The following is a 21,459-nucleotide window of genomic DNA, read 5'->3' on the forward strand; positions in this document are numbered from 1 at the left end:
ATGAACTGTGAGATCATGACCTGAGCCAAAGTCGAAGGCTTAACCCGCTGAGCCATCCAGGCACCCTGTCTTTTCCACTTTCGACTGCACATATATATTTAATTTTGATGAAATTCAATTGATCTGTTTTGTTTCTTTTACTACTTATCTTTTTGGTGTGATATCGAAGGGACTGTTGCCAAGTCAAAGTTATGAAAGTTTAGTCTATGTTCTTCTGTCGGACTGTAGAACTTGAGCTCTTATATCAATCCATTTACAGCTAATTTTTGTGTGTAATGTGTAAGGATGCAGCTTCATTCTCTTGCAGGTGGATATCCAGTTTTCCCAACAAATTTGTGGAAGAGATTATTCTTTATTCACTGACTGGTCTTGGTACCCTTGTCAAAAGTCAACTTATCATATGTATAGGTTTATATCTCATACTCCAAAAACGTTCCATGCATCAGTGTATCTGTGTTGATGCCAATAGCACCCTGTTTGATTACACTGTTTTTAGTAAGTTTGAAATCAAGAAGTGTGTTCTCCAACTTCACCCTTTTCTAGATTTTGGGCATTGTGAGTCTTTTGCAAAGTTTTTTAAACATGTTTGTTTATTTTTGAGAGAGAGCAAGCAGGGTAGGGCAGAGAGAGAGGGAGACAGAATCTGAAGCAGGCTCTACACTGACAGCAGTGAGCCCGATGTGGTGCTCCAACTCATGAACTGTGAGATATTGACCTGAGCAGAAGTCATACGCTGAACTGACCGAGCCACTGAGGTGCCCCCTTTTGCAAACTTTGCATTAAAGATTTGTCTTTTTCATTTCTGCTGAAACAGCCTTTGGGACTTTGATAGGGATTGAATTGATCTGGTAGATTGCCTGGGAGAGTAGGTATCATCACTTTTACCACATCACTTCTTCCAAGCTGTGATCCTGGGATGCCATTCCATTGACTTAGGTCTTTTCAAATTTCTTTCAGCATATTAAAAAAAAAAAACCTAACATGTAAATATTGCACCTTCTCTGCTTAATTCATCCCTGTGTATATTGGGTTGCTTTTTGTGATTGAATTATGTCACCCAAATGATACATTCAAGTCTTCATCCCAGGTACCTGTGAATACATGTTTTTTGGAAATAAGGTCTTCATAGATGTCATCAATAAGATAAGATCATATTAAATGAGGATAGAATAATCCTGGTTTTCATAATCTTACATTTTCACTCTCATGTTTGAACATAAAATACACGATCATTTGCAATCTATTGTGTATTTTACAGATATAGAATGTACAATTTTTGTACATCCTACATAGATCATAAGTTTTCTGTGTTTCCTCTTTTCTTGCCTGTGCATATAATCTGATGATGATTTTTGGTTAATATGAGTATCTCTTGTCAGTGTTCTTGTGAATGAATTCTGGTATGTATGTATAATATTCTCTAAAGTTTGTAGTTCACAGCTACAAGAGCAGTAGTACACAGCTACTAAAGTTTGTAGTTCAAGCTACAAGAGATCACAGCTATGTGTCTCTCGCTGTAAAGGAGAGAAGTATAATCCCATCTCTCAATTTCATGTACTTGCATCCTACAAGTAATGTATTAGGTAGTGTGCTCACGTCCCTCTCCCATGATTGGATATTATACTTTTCTCTTTGCATCTCATCTGGATGTCCTGGAGCTTCGGTCTTGTGATTTCACTGAAACTGTGCCATAAAGAGAAGTAGAAACAATTGTTACATTACACATCAAATACTGGGAAACGCCAGTGCACTTTGGGGCCAGCAGAGTGGCATTAAAGGGATCCTATGTTGGCTTGTACTGTTTTGTGACATCAGTTCTGCACATGGCTCCCCATCGGGACCTCACAGTGGCACTTTGGTTATTGCTATGAAGGGAGAAGATACACCAGAGACACTGGTCAATGCCACAAATTAGCATTTGCACAGTGGGTTTCTCAGAGGCAGTGCAGACCAGGTGATGGAAGTGAAGCGATGCATAGAAGTTGTTGGGTATTTTGTGGATTTATCTCATTCAGGCTGCGTCTTTTTAGCTGATTTATGATTCTTTAAAACAGCCTGCATTAAAACATGAATAGACACTTCTCAAAAGAAGACATCCGGATGGCCAACAGGCACATGAAAAGATGCTCAACATCACTCCTCATCAGGGAAATACAAATCAAAACCACACTGAGATATCACTTCACGCCGGTTGGAGTGGCTAAAATGACAAATCAGGAAAATGTGGAGAAACGGGAACCCTCTTGCACTGTTGGTGGGAATGCAAACTGGTGCAGCCACTCTGGAAACAGTGTGGAGGTTCCTCAAAAAAATTAAAAATAGATCTACCCTATGACCCAGAAATAGCACTGCTAGGAATTTACCCAAGGGATACAAGAGTACTGATGCATGGGGGCACTTGTACCCCAATGTTTATAGCAGCACTTTCAACAATAGCCAAATTATGGAAAGAGCCTAAATGTCCATCAGCTGATGAATGGATAAGGAAATTGTGGTTTATATATACAATGGAATACTCCTTGGCAATGAGAAAGAATGAAATCTGGCCTTTGTAGCAACGTGGATGGAACTGGAGAGTGTTATGCTAAGTGAAATAAGTCATACAGAGAAATACAGATACCATATGTTTTCTCTTTTTTGTGGATCCTGAGAAACTTAACAGAAGACCATGGGGGAAGGGAAGGAAAAAAAAAGTTAGAGAGAGAGGGAGGCAAACCATAAGAGACTCTTAAAAACTGAGAAGAAACGGAGGGTTGATGGGGGGGTGGGGGGGGGGGGAGGGTGGGTGATGGGCATTAAGGAGGGCACCTGTTGGGATGAGCACTGGGGTTGTATGGAAGCCAATTTGACAATAAATTCCATATTAAAAATAAATAAATAAATAATTCATTTGATAATCTCAAAAAATAAAATAAAATAAGACAGCCTGCATTATCTGAACTGAATGGATGGAGACCTCTTCATGGACCTCAAGGTACATGGTGATTAGAAGTGGAGGGAAAATGGGTTATCTAAAACTGTGCCAGAGCGTGATGGTATATGGAGGTGTGGAGTGATATCTACAATGTGGGATATAAGCTGGTTTCAGCGAAAGGGGAAAGACAAGAGCCAGTCAAGACAACCCAACCATGGTTGGGAAGAAGAGTCCACAGTTTAATGGCAGAACAGTCTAGGCATTTTCCCTGTACATGAGCCATGAGTCCTCCTCCTCACAATGACGAGTGAGGAGTTCACACAGCACAGGGCCCACATACTATTGCGGAAATTCCCGGGCACACTAACTGTTGGCATTGTTGTCTCTTGTGTTTACCTCCTGGCCTCATCTTGGATTCTCCTCTGACTGGAGTGATCCCAAAATAGTAGAATCCCAAGGACCATCAGAATCAAGCCAGCCATGCCCATGCGGATGAGATTCTCCACCGTGTAATCTTTGGAGTGGGAGTCTAGGAATTGAGAAAAAAAGAGGACACTGAGGTCAGGGAGACAAAAATTGTCCTGATGCTGGATGTCCACTCAGAGCACCCGCCTCTCCTTGACAAGACTTCACATTCCGCACCAGTCCCATGACAGGTTCGCCGACTCACCACTGTTGGGGTCTGACTTGTTCTGTGATGGGAGGATGGCATCAGCTGCTTTTGGGAACAAATAAAAAGTGGGGGAAGATGAGAAGCTGAATGAACTCAAACTTATCCCCTGGCCTGTGGGTTCTTCTATCTCCCCCACTTCTCATGAAATAACTATTATGTAGTCCCTACGCATACCCTCTGTTCTCATTGGATTATTTCTGTCTCCCTGTGTTTTGTGAACTGCAACTTTCTTCTGACTTTTTGGAGCAGAACTTTGCTGTGCAGAAACACTTGAACCCCTGTATTCTCCTGTTCATTCTAGGTACAGGACCATGCAAGGGAAGTTGTAGGTGTAAAAGCTTGTATTTATGCAACAACTGAGCACCCAGGATCCATGGATGAGGGGTTGGTTTTCACGGGAACCTGAATTTCAGGTGCACAGAAGGTTGAAACTCTGGGGCAGGTTCCCTTTCACTCTGTCTCCAGCAGCTTCCTTCCTCCAGGTCAGACTTTCAGTCTTCACTTGCAAATTCCTCATCCAGATGTTCTTTCATTAAATCATTCTTCATATAGGTAGGTATACTTACAGTGTGACACATACACACACATATGCAGATTCATGATATTTTCTAAATGGTGTTATCAACTTAGTGGGACATTAAATGCCTTGGATTGTGATTCTCTGTGAGTCTATGTATGCAGGTAGTTCTGAACAGTGTCACAGAGAAGGCCTCACTTGGAGGTGACATTTCAGCTTAATCCTTAATAGGAGAAGACTGAAGGGAGTCACATGAGGACCAGAGAAGGTGAGTCACAGGCTTTGGGAAGAGCAGGTCCCCAAAAAGTTCTAAGCATGCTCTTCAGTAAGGAATGAAGCCATGTCTGTGGTTGTATGAGGGTCTAGAAGAGAACAGGGAGGTGGCATGTAGGGGCCTGGGGACACGAAATGGACCAGGTGTGACAAGATAGATGAGGGAATTTCCATCATCACCATTATCATCACCATCCCATCATCACCATCATCACCATAATCACCATCACTGCCATCATCAGCATCATTATCACCATAACTACAATCATGGTCATTACCACCACCATGTTCATCATCACCATCATCATCACCAGCTTCATCATCATCATAATTGGTATCATCACCTTCATTATCATCACCACCACCGTTATCATCATATTCATCACCATTACCAGCATATTCCACATCATCACCATCATCACCATCATCATCATCATCATCATCACCATCACCACCATCATCACCATCACCACCGTCATCATCATCATGACCACTATCAAAATAACCACCATCATATTCAACATCATCACCATCATCATTGCTATCAACACCACCATCATCATGACTGTGACCACTGTCATAATCCCCACCGTCATATTCATCATCATCAATATTATTACCATCCTTCTCCTCCTCCTTCAATTCCTCCTCTTTCACTTCTTCCTACTCATCTCACTCTTTCCTTGTGTTTCTCTCTTTATCTGCCATGAAGAACTCTAGAAACTGCTGTAAGGGTTCAAGGAGAGAGGACTAATTATTTGATTTTTATCTTAAAATATAACCTCTCTTCTCTCCATATAAATGTCCAGAACCAAAGACATCACAGTCTTGATCTCAAAGTCGTAAGGAAGAGAAAATCAGTGGTGTTAGCAAACTGGGTGAGCAAAAAATTTAGGTAATCCTTCAACTATATTTAACTGCTTGACCTAAAAATGAAAAAAAAAATGATTTCAAAAAAACAAAAAACCAATTTCAGGTCACTGCTTTTTATAATCTCCATGTAAAAATTTTGAGTAAGCTTATAATTCAGAAAGTAGAATTAGGTGCCTGGGTAACTCAGTCAGTAAGTGTCCGACTTCAGCTCAGGTCATGATCTCACAGTTTGTGAGTTTCAAGCCCCATGTAGGCTCTGTGCTGATAGCTTGGAGCCTGGAGCCTGCTTCAGATTCTGTGTCTCCCTCTCTCCATGCCCCTCTCCCACTTGCACTCTGTCTCTCTCTCTCAAAAATAAATAAACTTAAATTGAAAAAAAAAAAAGAATGAATGACATATGTCATCAGATTGTTTGAATGATAGATGTCATAGAACAAGTCAAGAGCCTTCAGTGTATCTCACCATGGCCAAATTCAGGGAGAAAATATAATTGTTCATGAGATGTTCAGTGTCTGGAGAAAAATTCCTTGTTTGTTGTTTAAAATGATTTTTTCCTGGGGCGCCTGGGTGGCGCAGTCGGTTAAGCATCCGACTTCAGCCAGGTCACGATCTCGCGGTCCGTGAGTTCGAGCCCGCGTCAGGCTCTGGGCTGATGGCTCGGAGCCTGGAGCCTGTTTCCGATTCTGTGTCTCCCTCTCTCTCTGCCCCTCCCCCGTTCATGCTCTGTCTCTCTCTGTCCCCAAAAATAAATAAACGTTGAAAAAAAAAATTAAAAAAAAATGATTTTTTCCCTAATAAGCCCCTGAAGTAATGGAAAAAATAAACTGAAATAGATAAGTCAGTAATTCTATGCTAGAAAATAGAAATTTTTGCTGTGTTTGCCTGAAAATAATTTGAGTGATAAAAGAAGGCATTTCCTTAAAAAGACCTTCACATCCATCTTAACATTTTACGTTGATATCAGTATCATGTGGTATTTAATGCAAATAGAATATATGTATAGTCTGGAAATTAAGAGGCGAGATTTCAATTTTCTTGTGATGGATGTAATTATTATCAGTAAGTCAGAAGGGTTCCATTGAAAAATAATTGACTTCTTAGAAATATAAAATAAAAATTATAGTAAATAACATTTAAAACCAAATAGACCCAAATAGACAAATTAATAAAAAGATTAAAAAAAAAAAGCAAACAGGTGACTAAATTACTCCTGGGAGCTGTGTGTGGCCCCACTTGGTCTCGGTTGTGCCCCGAGTGGCACAAAGGCCCCCAGGTCTGCACAGGGGGCAACAGAATGGTGCCCACAGGAGGGAAGGCTCTTCTCTAGGGGAGTGTCTCATGGAGGCTGACACCACGGTTCAGATTCTGAGATAGAGGCATCAGGAGGTGAGTAGGAGGCCTCTGTCTACTCATGATCATCCTCATTCACCCACGCCTCATCCAGCCCACCTAACTCTCATTTCAGCTGAAACTGCAGAATCAGGGACACCTGGTGTGGAAGCCCCTACTCTTTCCACCCTCTCCTGGGCTGGACCCTCCTCTTTGGAGGCCTCCAGATCCACACATTTGTCACCGTCTCAGGCTTTCCTAAAGGCTGTCTCTGAGCTGATGGAACTCAGAAAGGTCATCCATTCAGATGAGATTCTCTGCTGTGTAATCTTGGCTGTTTGAGGCTAGCAAATGTGGACAAAGTGATTGTTGTGATCAGGGCAGACTGAAATCATGCTGGGATGCCTGCGTGTCCACTGTGTCACCTCCATTCATTGACAGAATTTGAACCTGTCAGCCCAGTGCCATAATCAAGAATTTCTCCTCACTCATCTTCTTGGAGTCTGGCTTGTTTTGTGATGGGCTGAGGGTATCAACTACTCATGAGAGTCAAAAATAGAGTGTGGTTGAGGAGACATAGGAATGCATAAGTAATCTCTTCTCTCATGTCGAGGGAGTCCCTGAAACTAGCTAATGACAATCTCAACGCCTGGAGGGAAGCATCTCCAGCGTCTCATCTTCCATCTAATTAGGAGGCAAAAAATAAACATTTGAGGCTTCATTTTGCTCTGAGAATCAGGAGTGTGATGGAGTGAAAGTCTGGGTACCTTATCATTCCTTCACATCAGCCAGCTCCTATCATCCCTGATTTGTGACTGTATTATTTCCAAAGCAGTTTTATTCTTGGCTATCAATTTATTCTTTTTGAAAATAAATGATGGATTCTACACCACACATCAGGCATTTTTCTAGGAGCGAGGATTACCATAACTCACATTGCTTCTAATTATTCAGTTTGTCATCTAGGTATGAAGACTGATAAGAAATGCAAAATAAAGATAAATGACAAAATAAAAATGCAGATGGACACATGAACAAAAATATAGAGATCTACAGATATGAGATAGGCTTTGATCAAATGACGACAGAAATATCAAGAAATAACAAGTACCACTCAGATGGGAGGAGAGAATAGGAAACATGAAATCTCATGAAAGATGTTTTGGAGGATGGCCTGATCCAGCTGACAATCGGGTGCTCACGGAAATTGGGGAGAAATCCAGCCTTTCCCTCCTTCCTTTCAAAAAATGTCAGTGGTTACTGAAGTCCCAAGAGAGAGGAATTCCACCGAATTTACTGACACCAAAGTTCAGAACCGATTTAGTCTTTTAAATTGGGGATGGGATTCTGCCTTTGACAACTGAAAGAACAAACTCTCAGATCTGAATAGGATTTTGTCAATGTCTCAGTGAAGAGTGGCTGAACTGACACAACCTGCGTTATGACTTCCAGTGAACCCCCATCCTCCTGACCAGAAAATGAGAGACGCCCCTACTCTGCCCTTCATATTGTGGACCTATTTCCATAGGTGCCATGATCCTCTTATTTTCTAGATATCAGCACTAAGGACAGAGGCGGAGTCTGCTCTTTTCTCTGCACTCAATGGGCTTCTTCTCCCTCATGCGTTTCCCTTCACACTGACTACCACCCAGTGGGCACCAATGAGCTCAATGCTGCTGCACACATGAGGCCCCTCCCTTCACTTCCCACCTCCCCTGGCCCCAGGTCCTGTGGGAACTGCCTCTCTGTAATATTCAAGTGCAGAGGAAAAGCAAAGTTCAGCCTAGGACTGGGGAGGCTGTGTTTCCTCTAGGCTAAGAAGATTCTGTTCCTGGCAGACATGAGGATTGCCCATGGAGGTGACCCTCTGCAGACTCCTAATGCTGTCTGGAACAGGAAGGAGGCTGTGGGTTGTGGTCCTCATGTCCCCCTCAGCACCACTGCTCTGCTCAAAGCTCGTCCTTTAAACTCTTCAGTCTCCTCCGTGCAACCACCTGGTGCTGCCCCGTCCCTCTTGTGGCAGTAACACATGGAGACGGCATGGGGCTCCCCATCTTTTCCATCCCCTGTGGGGAGGGATCACCCGGTGGCTGATCCCCCTGTTATTCCTCCTCCCCATCCCATCCCAAAGCTGTCTCGTAACAGGGCAGTGACCCAAGTGTCTGGGTCCAAAATGGACACAGAGTCTGGGTTCCTCACCTGAGACCAGCAGCTCCAGGGGGTCACTGGGGTGTGACAACAGGTAGGGGGAGGTGCTGGATGAGGCGTAGCACCTGTAGGTCTCCTCATGGTCTGAGGTCACAGGACTCATGTTGAAGTTGACCTGATAAGGTGCAGTTGTGTCCTGCAGACGAATGTGCTGGGGAGGAGCAGGTGACCCCTCCTTGGACAGGTAGAAGGTGTCGAGCCAGATTTCCTAGCGACACTGCAGGGTCACATTCTCTCCCCAGGACACTGAGGGCCCTGCTGGGCCGAGAGGGACGGTTTCCTGTATAGGCCTGCGGGAGGAAAATTCGTGACCTGTATAGATCTGCTTCCCCCTTCACACACCCTTGACCCTGAGCTGGGTGATGACTGTCCTCTCTGCTGGGACTCTGTGTGACTCCCTTTCAGCTCCTCTTGTCTCTCTTATGAGTGTCCTTTATTTCCTTGGCCCTCACTGTCCGTTTCTCAGTCTCTTTCCTTAGACCACAGCCCCATCTCAGCCTCTGCTTCTGACTCTCCGCCTGGATCCCATCACCCCAAGCAGTGACCATGTGTCCAGGGTCCTGAACAGACTGGTCAAGGGGAGGGGGCTCCTCACTTGTGATCAGGATGTCCCAAGGGGGCACTCGGGACCGACCATGTGGAGGAGAGGTTGTGTCCACCATAACATCTGTACTGGTCCCCGTGGGTGGGGGTCACACAGCCCAGGGAGAAGTTGGGCTGGGCTGCCCATCTAGACACACGGGAGGCGTGAGCCCCTCATCCTTCATCAGAGCGAATGTGTCAAATCCAGCCTCAGAGTGACACTGGAGGGTCAGGTTGTCTCCAGGCTGCACTAGTGAGCCCAACTGGGCTGGGAGGGTGGGCTCCCTGTAGGCGCCTGGACGGGAGGGGACAGAGGCACCAGGGGATGCACACCCCACGTTGGCCCCAGGGCCTGAGGCGAGGCTCTCATGAGCACCCCCCTCCTCCACCATAGCTTCCATGTGTCGTCTGACTTCAGGAGGCCAGTGCCCCACCCACTTTCTATCACCCCCAGGGCTCCACTGGGCACTCAGCTTAGGTCAGTCATTTGGGCCCAGGAAGTAGGTGGGGCAGGGCAGGGGCCCCTCACCTGTGACCTGAAGGTGCAGAGGGTCACTGGGGAGTGACCACACATACGGGTAGGAAGCTGGAGAAACGTAGCACCTGTAGGTCCCCCCATGGGAGGTGCTCACGGGGCCCACAGGGAACAGTGCCTGCCTCTTCTCACGAGGGAACTTCAATTCCAGGTGTCGGGGCGCATCAGCTCCCCCCTCCTTCAGCAGACGGAAGGTTTTGCCATGGATGTGGTGAGCTACAGGAGAGGGACACGTTCCCTCCTGAGGCCACCACAGGGCCTGGGATGGCTGAGAGGGAGGGTGGGTCGTACACTCCTGAGGGAGAAGGAGGGGCAGTGTTAAAGGGGCCATCGCTCCACGTACCCCAGTGTGGACAGTGAGCGAGAGTCCCCTGAGGCCACAACTCTGTTCCCTTCCACCTGGAGGAGGGGCCCCAGGGGAGGGGCCAGCTTCTGCCTTACCTGTCACCACCAGGGGCAGGAGGTCACTCCGCTGTGACCAGCCGTTCCTGCTGTGATATGACACTGGTACCGCCCTGCATTGTGCGCACTCATGAATCCAAGGGAGAAACTGGCCTTGTCGCTGGACTCCTGTGAGATCTCCATGGACGTGGGTTCAGAGACCCCTCTTTATACAGATAGTAGACATCAGCCTGCAGAGATGCCTGACACCAGATGGTCACAGGGGTCCCCCTGGTGACATTGGGGCTGGGGTCAGCCCTGATGGAGGGTTTGGGAAGGTACCCTGGAAAGGAGTCAGATGGGGAATTGCAAGGGTGCCCTTCTCCCCTGTTTCCCACCTGTCACCCCAAGGCCCCTCCCGGACTGGTCACCATCAGCCCAGACCCTCGGTGCCCCCCCAGCTGCCCAGCGGGTTGTTGGGTGGAAACAGGAGGTCTGGGGAGCACTCACTTGCCTGTACCTGGTCCCACGGACCCCGACACAGCCCTGGAAGAGAGTTCCCTGTGAGAGTGTCCCCCCACCCGCAGGTAGCTGTTCCAGGCCCAGTCAGGTCCAATGACCCCGGGGGTCACTCTCTGGCCCCCAGAAGTCCTGCCCCCAACATGCCTCCCAAGTCCTGAGGTCTCTCAGGGCCCAGGGCCTGGGGGCAGGGCGGGAGCCACCCATCCCTCCTCTTGTCCAGAAAGCTCACCGAGACACAGAAGGGCGGTGAGGGTCTGGGTCCTGACGCTGCCTCCCATGGTCCCAGCGGTGCAGACAGCTTAAAAGTCCTCAGAGTCCACGGGACAGACACATGCACAGGGTGGACATGGCCCAGGCTCTGTGGTCCCCATCATGGGTTCCTCACGAGAGGCCTTACAGGAAGGGGAACACCCCCTCCGGGGCCTTGCTCTGCTCTCCCTGAAGGACGCCCGACAGCAGAGGCCCTGCGACCTTTCAGACCAGATGCGAGTCTCACCAGACCCCACACGGCCCTGCCGCTCTGCCTGTTTCCCGCCAAGCCCAAGTCCAGAGAGTGACTCTGGTCCCGGAACCAGAAGTGGCAGGGGGAGGTCCTAGCCTGGGAGCCGGCCCAATTTCAGTTCCAGTTACAGGCCTCTTACAGAGAGAGGCTGTGTGATCTGGGTGAGACACTTCCCTTTCCTGAGTTCCGTAAATGCAAATTCTCTTCCTTCCTTCCACCACCCTGTCAATCAACTAACATTTAGTGAGTAGTTACCACATCCAGTCATGGCACCAGGCCCTGGAGATTCATGTTCTGTAGGAGGATGGTGTTGATAGCCAGCAGTGTTAACACTCTGACCTTAATCTGACCACTGCGTGATGAGCTGATCTGAATTCTACATGGTGTTGTGGGTTCTTGGGATCCACTCACATAATCTCTGTAACAAATACATTCACAATTGAGTGGGGAGAGGCAGCGAGAGTTCTTTGTTGTTTTCATGGCCTTGGAGGTTTGGGAAGCGTCTGCTGTGTTCAGATGTGCTCGGCGAGTACATCCTGGGAAGACACACATGTATTTATAACTCAGTGTGTGTGGTCTGGGGAGGGAGGGGGTGAACTGAGGTGAATTTGCTTGTGGGGAGGAGTGGGCCCTGCTGGGGCTGGAGAGGTTAGCTCAGCCTGGTGTCAGCACATGGAGGGCCATGTGTAGAGACATGGGTCTCACGGGAGGAAGGTGGAGAAAGGTGGGCAGGTCGTGTATGCACAGGAGGGTCAGTGACAGGTAGGTTTGGAGCCATGAGAATAAAACACTTCATCTGAGGTGAGGGTTGGAGTGGGGACCAGGAGGAAGCTCATATGGTGGCTCCAACATGACGTCTGGAGTCTTTGACTACACTTCACTGTGGTGCTGGATGGGGTCATGGAAGAGGGTTCCAGGGCAAAACTGTCTGGATTGTCATCATGTGAGATGTGGAAGGAAGTGAGAAATTGAGAGGGTGTCCCCACACCTGCCTCAGTTGACTGGAGGACCCAATGGGGCTGTCATAGTGTGGGTGACTCCAAGATGAGAAGGATGGAAAGCACGTTATCATACGGTTCAGCGACTCGCAGGGGGAACCACCCCTCCGATCTGGGCTTGGGTTTGTGGGTTTGTTTCTCTCTCACACACTTCCTCTCTCTGACTTTCTCTTTCTGTGACAGCAGCATCTTCTCTCCATCAAAACCTGAGTCATTCCTGCCTCCTCACAGTCTTGTTCCCCAGATATGAGCTCTTCTGGACTGTGGATTCTGTCTCCTGCTTCGCACAAAGCACTAGTTGGAGACAATTAATAATTTTGTTTTGGTTTGTTGGTTTGGTTTTAATGTTTGTTTGTTTATTCATTCTCAGTTGTTGGACATTTGGATTGTTTCACTTTTGCCTTTTGAGTCCTTCTATGAACATACTTGCCCAAGTGTCTGCTTGATTACCTGTATGTAATTCTGTTTTCTCTTTTGATTTGCGTTGTGGTAAGAGCATTTACTATGAGATCTACTCTCTTTACAAATTTCTGTCCCAGGACAATGTTGTGCTTTCTACCAAGGTGGCATCAGTGAGGTGGGATGGGCAGATAATTGGAAACAGACCTATTTGTAGACAGTTGCCCTAATCCAGTGTATTTTGACAAATTATTTCAGGAGTCTGAGGTCATCTTTATAAGGGAGGAGATGACCCCTACCTAAGAGTTCTCTGGTAAAGACTCAGCAATGGGGTGTGTGCAGCACCCAGTGCAGACCCTGGCACCTGGGACGCATCAGAAAATGCTGATCTGTACTGTCGTGTGCAATAACCAGATGGCCTCTGCTCTGTGTGGATCTGAATGCATGGGTGGTGATCTGAATGATCAGACAGGGCTCCAAACTAGGCTCATGCTCTACACTCACCACACTGGTATTTGAACGTGGGCTACTGCCTGTTCATTTTCTTTCTTTCTTTGGAAAATGCATCTTTCTTTTCTAAAGTTTACTTATTTAAATTCAAGTTAGTTAACATAGAGTGTAGTATTGGTTTCAGGAGTAGAACCCAGTGATTCATCTCTTACATATAACACCCAGTGTTCATCCCAACAAGTACTCTCTTTAGTGCCCATCACCTATCTAGCCCATCTCCCCTCCCAGCCCCACCTCCCCTCCAGTGACCCTTAGATTGTTCTCTGTATTTAAAAGTCTCTTATAGTTTGTCTCCCTGTCTGCCTGTTCATTTTCTATGCTGCCCCACAAATCATGTAGGCGACCCTGCCTCTACAGTTTGCTTTGTCTTTGATTAGCTCATGTTAGTTCACTACTTTTTTGTTAAGTCTCTGTGAGTGGAGTGCAAAAGAGGAACTCTTTGTACCAGGACTGAGCAAGGGACCAAATTTACATAAATTAAAGGTGAAGGCAGACAGGGAGGATGCTGAGTTAATTTATTGCAGATTGCTGTGTATGTTTGTGTAGAGGTAAACTTTTCTGTCTGTCTTTCCATTTATAATCAATCCTGAATCCATCCATCCTGCCAGGAATCTATACGAAAGTTAACTAGATTTCACACAATGCACCACGCATGAATACTAAAGTATGTGCTAAATTCACATGGATCCTGTCCTCTGATCATTACTAGTCCTGGGAATGTTATGGGTGTCAAATAAATAATGACAAAAGATATATACTTGACCACTATGTTGTGTGGTATGTGGAATAAGTCCTTGGAGGTTGGAGATGATGTCACAGAGGATGAGGACTGGTCTGGGCAACATGGAATGTTGACAGTTCCCACAGCACATGCCTCACATACTCTTCCAGAAATTCCTGGGCACATAAGATGTGCTTCCCAGACTCTGTCATTCTGATCGTTGCATTGTTCTCTCTTGAGTTTACCTCCTGGATGCATCTTGGATTCCTCTCTGACTGTAGTGCTCCTGAAATAGCAGAATCCCGAGGACAACCAGGATCAAGCCAGCCATGACCATGCGGATGAGATTCTGTACTGTGTAATCTTTGGGGTGGGACGCTAGGAATTGAGGACAAAGTGGTCACTGAGGTGAGGGGAGACCCAAATCAGCCCAGATCCTGTATGTCCATCCAGGGTGCCCACCTCCCCTTGACAGGACTTCACGCTCCATGCCACTTCCATAACTGAGACTTTCTCCTACTCACCAGTGTTGTGGTCTGACTTGTTTTGTGATGGACTGATGGTGTCAGCTGCTCCTGAGAGCCAAAAAAAAGTGGAGAAAGATGAATTTCTGATGAGACTTAAACTTGTCCCCCAGGCTGCGTGTTCTCGTACCTCCCCTTGTTCTCATGCTATAACTTCTTATGCAGTCATTAATTGATACTTTCTCTGTTATAGAAGGATCCTCTCTGTTCTAAATGGATTATTTCAGGCTCCCTGTCTTTTTTGAATTTAGACTTTGCTTCTGAGTTGGTTTGGACCAGAGTCTTCCTGTGTCCCCCTAGCTCAGAATTTAGTGAGATAAATCATCTCTCAATACAGAAGTACTTGGGCTCTTGTATTCTCTGTGTTTATTCTGAGCACCTAAGCTACCTCTTGTGGATAGGATAACTTGTATTTTCAACAATTCAGGACCTAGTGTCCATGAAACAGGGGTTGGTCACAAATATAATGTGTGTGTGTGTGTGTATATATATATATATATATATATATATATAGAGAGAGAGAGAGAGAGAGAGAGAGAGAGAGAGAGAATTCAATGCATACAACATAGGTTGTGTTAATTACTTGAAATGCCCTAGGTAGGAAGGAGACATGTCTGAACAATGTCAGGGTGAGGGTTGCACTTGGAGAGGACATTTCAGTTGATTCCTGAATAGGAGAAAGAGGCTGAGAGGAGCAATGTGAAGACCCAGAGAAGATGTGTGTAAAGAGCAGGTCCCCAGAAAGATCTAAGCACGCTCTTCAGAAGTAAATGAAGCCATGTTTGTTGTTGTAGGAGGATCCCAGAGGAGAATAGGGACTCAGGGTGGGGGGGGGGGCCCTGGTGCATGGAAGATGGGCCAGGTGTGGCAGGATAGATGAGGGATGCTGCATCATCACCACCATCATCATCACCACCATCACCACCACCATCATTATTGGCGGCATCTTCATCACCACCATTATCATCATCATCCCCATTATCATCATCACCACCACCATCATCAATATTACCACCATCATCATCACCACTGTCCTCCTCCTCTTCTTCTTCCTTCTCCTCCTCCTCACTGTCTCTAACTCTGTTTGTCAATCATAACTCTGAAAACGAATGTAAGATTTCAAGGTAGGACACTAGTCATTTGATTTTTATCTTCAAAGACCATCTCTCTCCCCTCCATATAAAAATCCAGAACCAAGGATGTCACACTTCTGGTCTCAAAGCCATAAAGAGCAGAGAAAATCAGTTTTGTTATAAAACTGGTGAGCACAAAATTAGGTAGTCCTGCAAACCTATTTCAACCCATTTCACATAATATGCAACAAGATAAAAAAAAAAACAAAAAAAATGCAACAAGATAAAAAATTATAGATCAGTCTAATTATAAATCTCCATGTGAAAATTCTACATAAGCTTATAGAATTCACAGAGTATGAATGAAGAATACACATCATTCAGTGGGCTAGTATGCAAATCTTTGGTACTAAGAAGTCTTTCAAATGTATCTCACTGGGGCTATGAATTTAAAAGAATAAGCCTGGAGTTGTACAAGCCCAGAAATAATTCCTAATTTATACTGAGTAAAGAATTTTTTCTGAAGCACCTGGGTGGCTCAGTTGGCTAAGCTTCCCACCTTGGCTCAGGTCATGATCTCATGGTTCACAGGTTTGAGCTCTGGGTCAGGCTCTGTGCTGACAGCTAGGAGCCTGGAGCCTGCTTTGGATTCTGTGTCTCCCTCTCTCTGCCCCTCCCCCACTCGTGCTCTGTGTTTCTCTTTCTCAAAAATAAATATACATGAGGAAAAAAGAAAAGATTTTTTTTTTCTAATGAAACCTGAATGTAACAGAAAAATAGACTGAAATGGACAGGTTAGTATCACTATATGTATAAATATATAGTTTTTTTATGTTTGCCTTAAAATAATTAGGGCTATCAATGAAGATATTTTCTTAAAGCAACACTGAGTTTTGTATTAATGTATTACATTGTCATCATTATTATAAGGTATTTGCTGTAAGTAAACTTGGTGCACAATCTGGAAATGAAGAGGTAAGTTTCTTTTTTTTGAGTTTGATAAAATTATTATCAGTAAATCAAAGCAGATCAATTGTAAAGCAACTGAAAAGTGGAGAATCTGTACTGAGTTAATAGACTCATAGAATATAAAACTAATTTAACCAAACAGTATCATTTTGTATATACTTAACTATTATCTAGAAAGTATAAAGAAAAAAATCATACTTATAAATGAATAAAGTAGTTGAACAACTTTTAAGCTTTGAGTGTAGACAAAATAATGAATAAAACGTTAGAATGTATCTGCATCATTTATAAACCTCATTTCTAAGCATTTGTATAAAAGAAAACTTCATAAGGGCAGCAGAGTGGTGCCCACAGGTGGGGATACTTCTCTTTAGGGGATTGTCTCGTGGGGGTTCCACCTGCACCCACAGCAATTTCCACCTTGGCCTGAGCAGCTCCAGTCATGATGTGAGAGGGCTCAGGTGTGGGTGGTCTGCCCTCTATGACTGTCCCAGACCCCCACCTCCGCCAGCCCAGCATCCTCACTGTGCTCCAAGTCAGGCCTGGACACCAAGCGCTGCCATCCCACCCCCTCTCCATCCTGTATCCCACACATTCTCCACACCTGGCTGGAGGCCTAAGGATTGTGGTGACAAGGGCTGGGTGGCTTTTAGGAGAAAATCCCACGGTTTTGTGTGAGATGAGGAGGAACTGAGGTGCTAAATCGATGGGGATTTCTGTTCTCCATCGTACTGGGACTTCCTCTTGCCCTGCTGAGACCCAGGCCAGATGCACAAAATCACATGTACCTGCATCTCCCACACCTTTCTGAACCTTCCCACGTCTGAGTTCCGGGGAGAGGCAGGACAGTGGGAGGCCAGAAGTGGGATCACTGCTGGCAGCCCCCCCTCTTCAGACAGGGAGCACCTTTCTTAGAAGCTCCACCTCTCGGGAGAGCTGAGCCCACGAAGACTCAGCCCCACAGGGCATCCTCGTCTGTCCTACCTGCCTCCCAGTTGAGCAGCTACCCTGCCCCTGCCCCTGGCTAGCAGCCAACACCCTGCTTCTGAGCCAGAGACACCAGGAGGTAAGTGGGTGGGACCTCTGCCTTGTAACCTCAGTCTGACCTCATTTCCTCTCAGGGTCGAGGGATCTAAGTCCATGCCTCTCTCTCCTCAGCCCTGTCTGAGACTGCAGGGGTGGCGATTCCCCTGGTGGGAGGTCCCGCCTATCCCACCTCTCCTGGGTGGACCCTCCTCTGTGGAACTGCCCCTTGTGATAGTCTTATTGCATCCTGTCTCAGAATTTCCTGTAGACAGCATCCTGAGCTGGCCTTTTCTGCCCAGAGAGGACAGCAACAGGGAGGGACTCCTCACCTAGGACCAGGGTCCTGCCGCGAATCACCATCTCAGGGAGCACTGAGACCCCTCTCCACCCCATACCTCATAATCAAAGGACAGGGAGGTGAGGTGGTGCTGCTCCCCTAGCCGGGCCCTCACCCTCTCCCTCTGCCATGACCACCCCAGCCCTCCCCCCCCCCCCCGCCTCAGAGACCCTGGACCTGGTGGTCGCTCTGGCATCTCTGAAACACAGGAAGGAAAGCCCTTAGACAGATGCCACTGTGACTCACCAGCTGTTGAGCTGGGATCTGTGGGTGGGGGGCTGGGGCCTCCAGAGGTTCCTGAGGAAAAAGGCAGTAGTTGAGTAGGGGACTGAGGCTTCCCTTAGAGACCCCGTCTCTGCTCAGTCTTCTCCCTCATGTGCCCCATGACCCAGCCTCAGAGCCCCTGCACATATGTAGTCACCCAGGCATCTCTACCGGAATCTCAGTTCCCCTGAGACACAGGATTGTTTCTGAGTATCTGAGGGGATGTTAGATCCTCTGAGGGGCTCTCAGAACTGATCTTGGGTGATCTGTGCTCAGAAGGAGCACAAACAGCCCAGTAGCACAACAATCTTGAGTTGGATCCTGTGTGTGTGTGTGGGGGGGAATTGGGGCTAATCCAGGAGTCCCCATCTCACTCAGACTTCTTCTACACCTGCCCTGTGGCCTCCCTATGACCCTCCCGCTGCTCACCTGGCATCTTTAGACCCAGGAGAAGGACAAAGGGTGGGCAGGTGTGAGAGGGTTTCTGTTGACCTACTGAGGGGCAGATCTCCCTTTGAGTGACCCTCTTTGGAGCGCCCCACCCCCCTCCCCCGGCTCCCATCCCAGCCCAGGTAACTCTTGAGGACAGAGCCCTGAATAGATCATCAGGACACAGAGGGCATAGGGCTGGACTCCCTCACCTGAGACCAGGAGCTCCAGGGGATCACTGGAGAGTGACCACATGTGGGGGGTGTTTCTGAAATAGCCATAGCATCTGAAGGTCCACCTGAGCCTGGGGGTCACAGGGCCCACAGGAAACAGGGCCTGGAACTGCCCACTGGTGCGTCGCTGGGAGTCCAGGGTCCAGGTGGGTCTGGGTTCTCCTTCCTTCATCAGGACGAACCTATGGAATCCCACCCATGAGGCGCACTGGAGGGTCACCTTCCCTCCTGAGCTCACCATGGGGTTGGGCAGGGCTGAGAGAGTGGGTTTGCCATGGAATCCTAGGAGAGGAGGAAGGGACACGTTAAATAGGACACAGATCCCCCCACAGTATCACCAGGGCTGGGCTGTGAGAGGGAGACACTCTGAGAGAAGACCCCCTCCCTGAGGGCAGAGCCTGGGGCGGGGACCCTGAGGGGGCTCGCACCTGTCACCACCAGCTCCAGGGGGTCACTGCGCTCTGACAAGCCAGTGGGGCTCCGATAGTAACAGTGATATTGGCCTGCATACTGCTCTGTCATGTATATGATGGAGAACTTGGCCTTGTCCCTGGGCTCCACTGCGGGTTGTCTGTCCCAGGGCACTGAGTGTCCATCTTTATCCAGATAGAACTCCGCAGCCTCCAGGGTCCCCTGACACCAAATGGTCACAGCGCTACCCCAAGGGACCACAGAGCCTGGCTCAGCCCAGATGGAGGGTTTGGGGAGGGTCCCTGGAAGGAAACAGAGGCTCGGTCACAAGACCTTCCCCACCCCCAGTTCCCAGCTCAACCCCAAACCCCCAGACATCCCTCTCCATCCACCCAGAACTGCTGTTCTCCATTTCCAGCTGACTGGTGGGTGACCCCTGTCCTCTGTGAGGAGGTGGGATGGGACACCTGGGGACACACTCACCTGCCTGCACTTGGGTCCTGGGTTCCACACTCAGACCTGGAAGAGAGTTCCTGTGAGAGGATGGCCCCGAATCCTGAGCAGAACCCCTCCTCCCCATAAGCCTCCTGTGCCTGGGGTCTCTGAAATCCCAGGGCCTGGCTGTGACGCGGGTCCCTCCCAGACTAGGGCATCCCCTCCCCTCCTGAGATCTCACCGAGGAGGAGCAGGGCCGTGAGGGTAGGGGTCATGGCGTCTCTGCCTCTGGCCCCGGCTGTGCAGAGGGAGGGACCTCAGTGCCCACAGGACAGATAGAAGCACAGGGTGTGGCCACTTGGGGGCTGGCCTGCCTGGTCATGGGGTTGTCACGTCAGCAGCCCCACAGGAAGGGGAACAGCCTGTTTCCAGGGGCCCAACTCTGGTGTCCATGATGGTGCAGCAAGTGGACCCAAGGCTTCCTGAGATGTCCCATCCAGGTGAGGAGACCAGGGCACGTGCTTCCCTCCCAGAGCCTCCCCTACGAGTTCTCCTTCATTCTCAGCACATCCCCGGGGGTCTTCACCTCCCACGGGGTCCCCAGGCCCCAGAGATGTTGCAGGGGGTGTGGGTTCCGGCTCCTCTGCGGCCTCATGTCAGTGCAGACACAGCTGTGACATTTGTGCATGGCTCAGGTCAAGGTCACGTGGTGATGCACACAGAGGAGAAATATAGCGAAATAGAGAAGGAAGTAAGATTTCACTCTTGGCCCCAGATTTGGGTTTTCTTTGTATGTCAGCATTCATGGACTTCTCTATTTCCCTGTGACAGCGTCCATGCCCCAAGCATGGAAACACGCCTGTGAGTCCCTCCTGCTTCCTCAGTGCCCCTTGCCTCTGGGGCAGAGCCCTCCTCCCCATTCTGGGGGCCTGCCTATAAGATTTAGGGGACAATGCTTAGATTAAGTCCCCAATTTGTTGGGGAGAATTCTTTATTGAAATATTTGTCTCCTCCCCATTATGCATGTGAACTGAGCAGTAATGTAATTAGATATTTCCCCTCATTTTTTACGTTACTTTACATCTAAGCATACGTGGGAGAGCAAAGTGTGATATTCTTGTTAACGAAATGTACGGGAATGCATTTGCTATAAAAATGTCTATACCAATGGTGTTTGTCATCCATAATTGTTTGGAGGTGCTCACAGTAAAATTTGCTGGGCCCGGAGTGAGTTTTGTGGGATCATTTTAACCGGCAGTGTAACTGATTTAAAAGCTTAGGGGCGCCTGGGTGGCTCAGTCGGTTGAGCGTCCGACTTCAGCTCAGGTCACGATCTCGCGGTCCGTGAGTTCGAGCCCCGCGTCGGGCTCTGGGCTGACGGCTCAGAGCCTGGAGCCTGCTTCTGATTCTGTGTCTCCCTCTTTCTCTGCCCCTCCCCCGTTCATGCTCTGTCTCTCTCTGTCTCAAAAATCAACAAACTTAAAAAAAAATTAAAAAAAAAAATAAATAAAAAATAAAAGCTCAAAGGTGGGGCATCCGGGTGGCTCGGTGGATTACGCATCTGACTTCGGCTCAGGTCGTGATCTCACGGTCCGTGAGCTCGAGCCCCGCGTCGGGCTCTGTGCTGACAGCTCAGAGCCTGGAGCCTGTTCCGGATTCTGTGTCTCCCTCTGTCTCTGCCCCTCCCTTGCTCTCTCTCTTAAAAATAAATAAACATTAAAAAAGAAAAAAGAAGAGGCCCAGAGAGCACTCTCTCCGTCTCTCTCTACGTGCTCACAGCGAGCAAAGGCCAGGCGAGCACGCAGGAAGAAGGGGCTCCCT

At 47.8% G+C, this 21,459-nt stretch overlaps 1 protein-coding gene and 1 pseudogene across 4 annotated transcripts; both read right to left on the reverse strand.

Moving 5' to 3' along the window:
- Positions 1-3,127: 3,127 nt before the first annotated feature.
- On the reverse strand, positions 3,128-11,727 carry LOC115502727 (annotated as a pseudogene).
- A 1,985-nt stretch (positions 11,728-13,712) lies between these two features.
- Positions 13,713-19,957, reverse strand: LILRA5 (leukocyte immunoglobulin like receptor A5). 4 transcript variants are annotated; one of them, XM_030298346.1, is made up of 7 exons: positions 19,880-19,957; positions 19,687-19,722; positions 19,221-19,505; positions 18,772-19,074; positions 18,113-18,163; positions 14,462-14,512; positions 13,713-14,223 (listed from the first exon to the last, which is right to left on the reverse strand). In XM_030298346.1, exons 1-7 carry the CDS (start codon positions 19,911-19,913, stop codon positions 14,030-14,032), a joined length of 954 nt encoding a protein of 317 aa, XP_030154206.1. In that variant the 5' UTR covers positions 19,914-19,957; the 3' UTR covers positions 13,713-14,029. The 4 variants fall into 4 exon arrangements, with proteins under 4 accessions (XP_030154206.1, XP_030154207.1, XP_030154208.1 ...); XM_030298347.1 differs by lacking the exon at positions 19,687-19,722 and having other exon boundaries at positions 19,880-19,928; XM_030298348.1 differs by lacking the exon at positions 18,113-18,163 and having other exon boundaries at positions 14,163-14,315.
- Positions 19,958-21,459: the final 1,502 nt, after the last annotated feature.

The sequence above is a fragment of the Lynx canadensis genome, chromosome E2 (assembly GCF_007474595.2).
Source record: "Lynx canadensis isolate LIC74 chromosome E2, mLynCan4.pri.v2, whole genome shotgun sequence".
In the NCBI taxonomy this organism is placed as follows: domain Eukaryota; kingdom Metazoa; phylum Chordata; class Mammalia; order Carnivora; family Felidae; genus Lynx; species Lynx canadensis.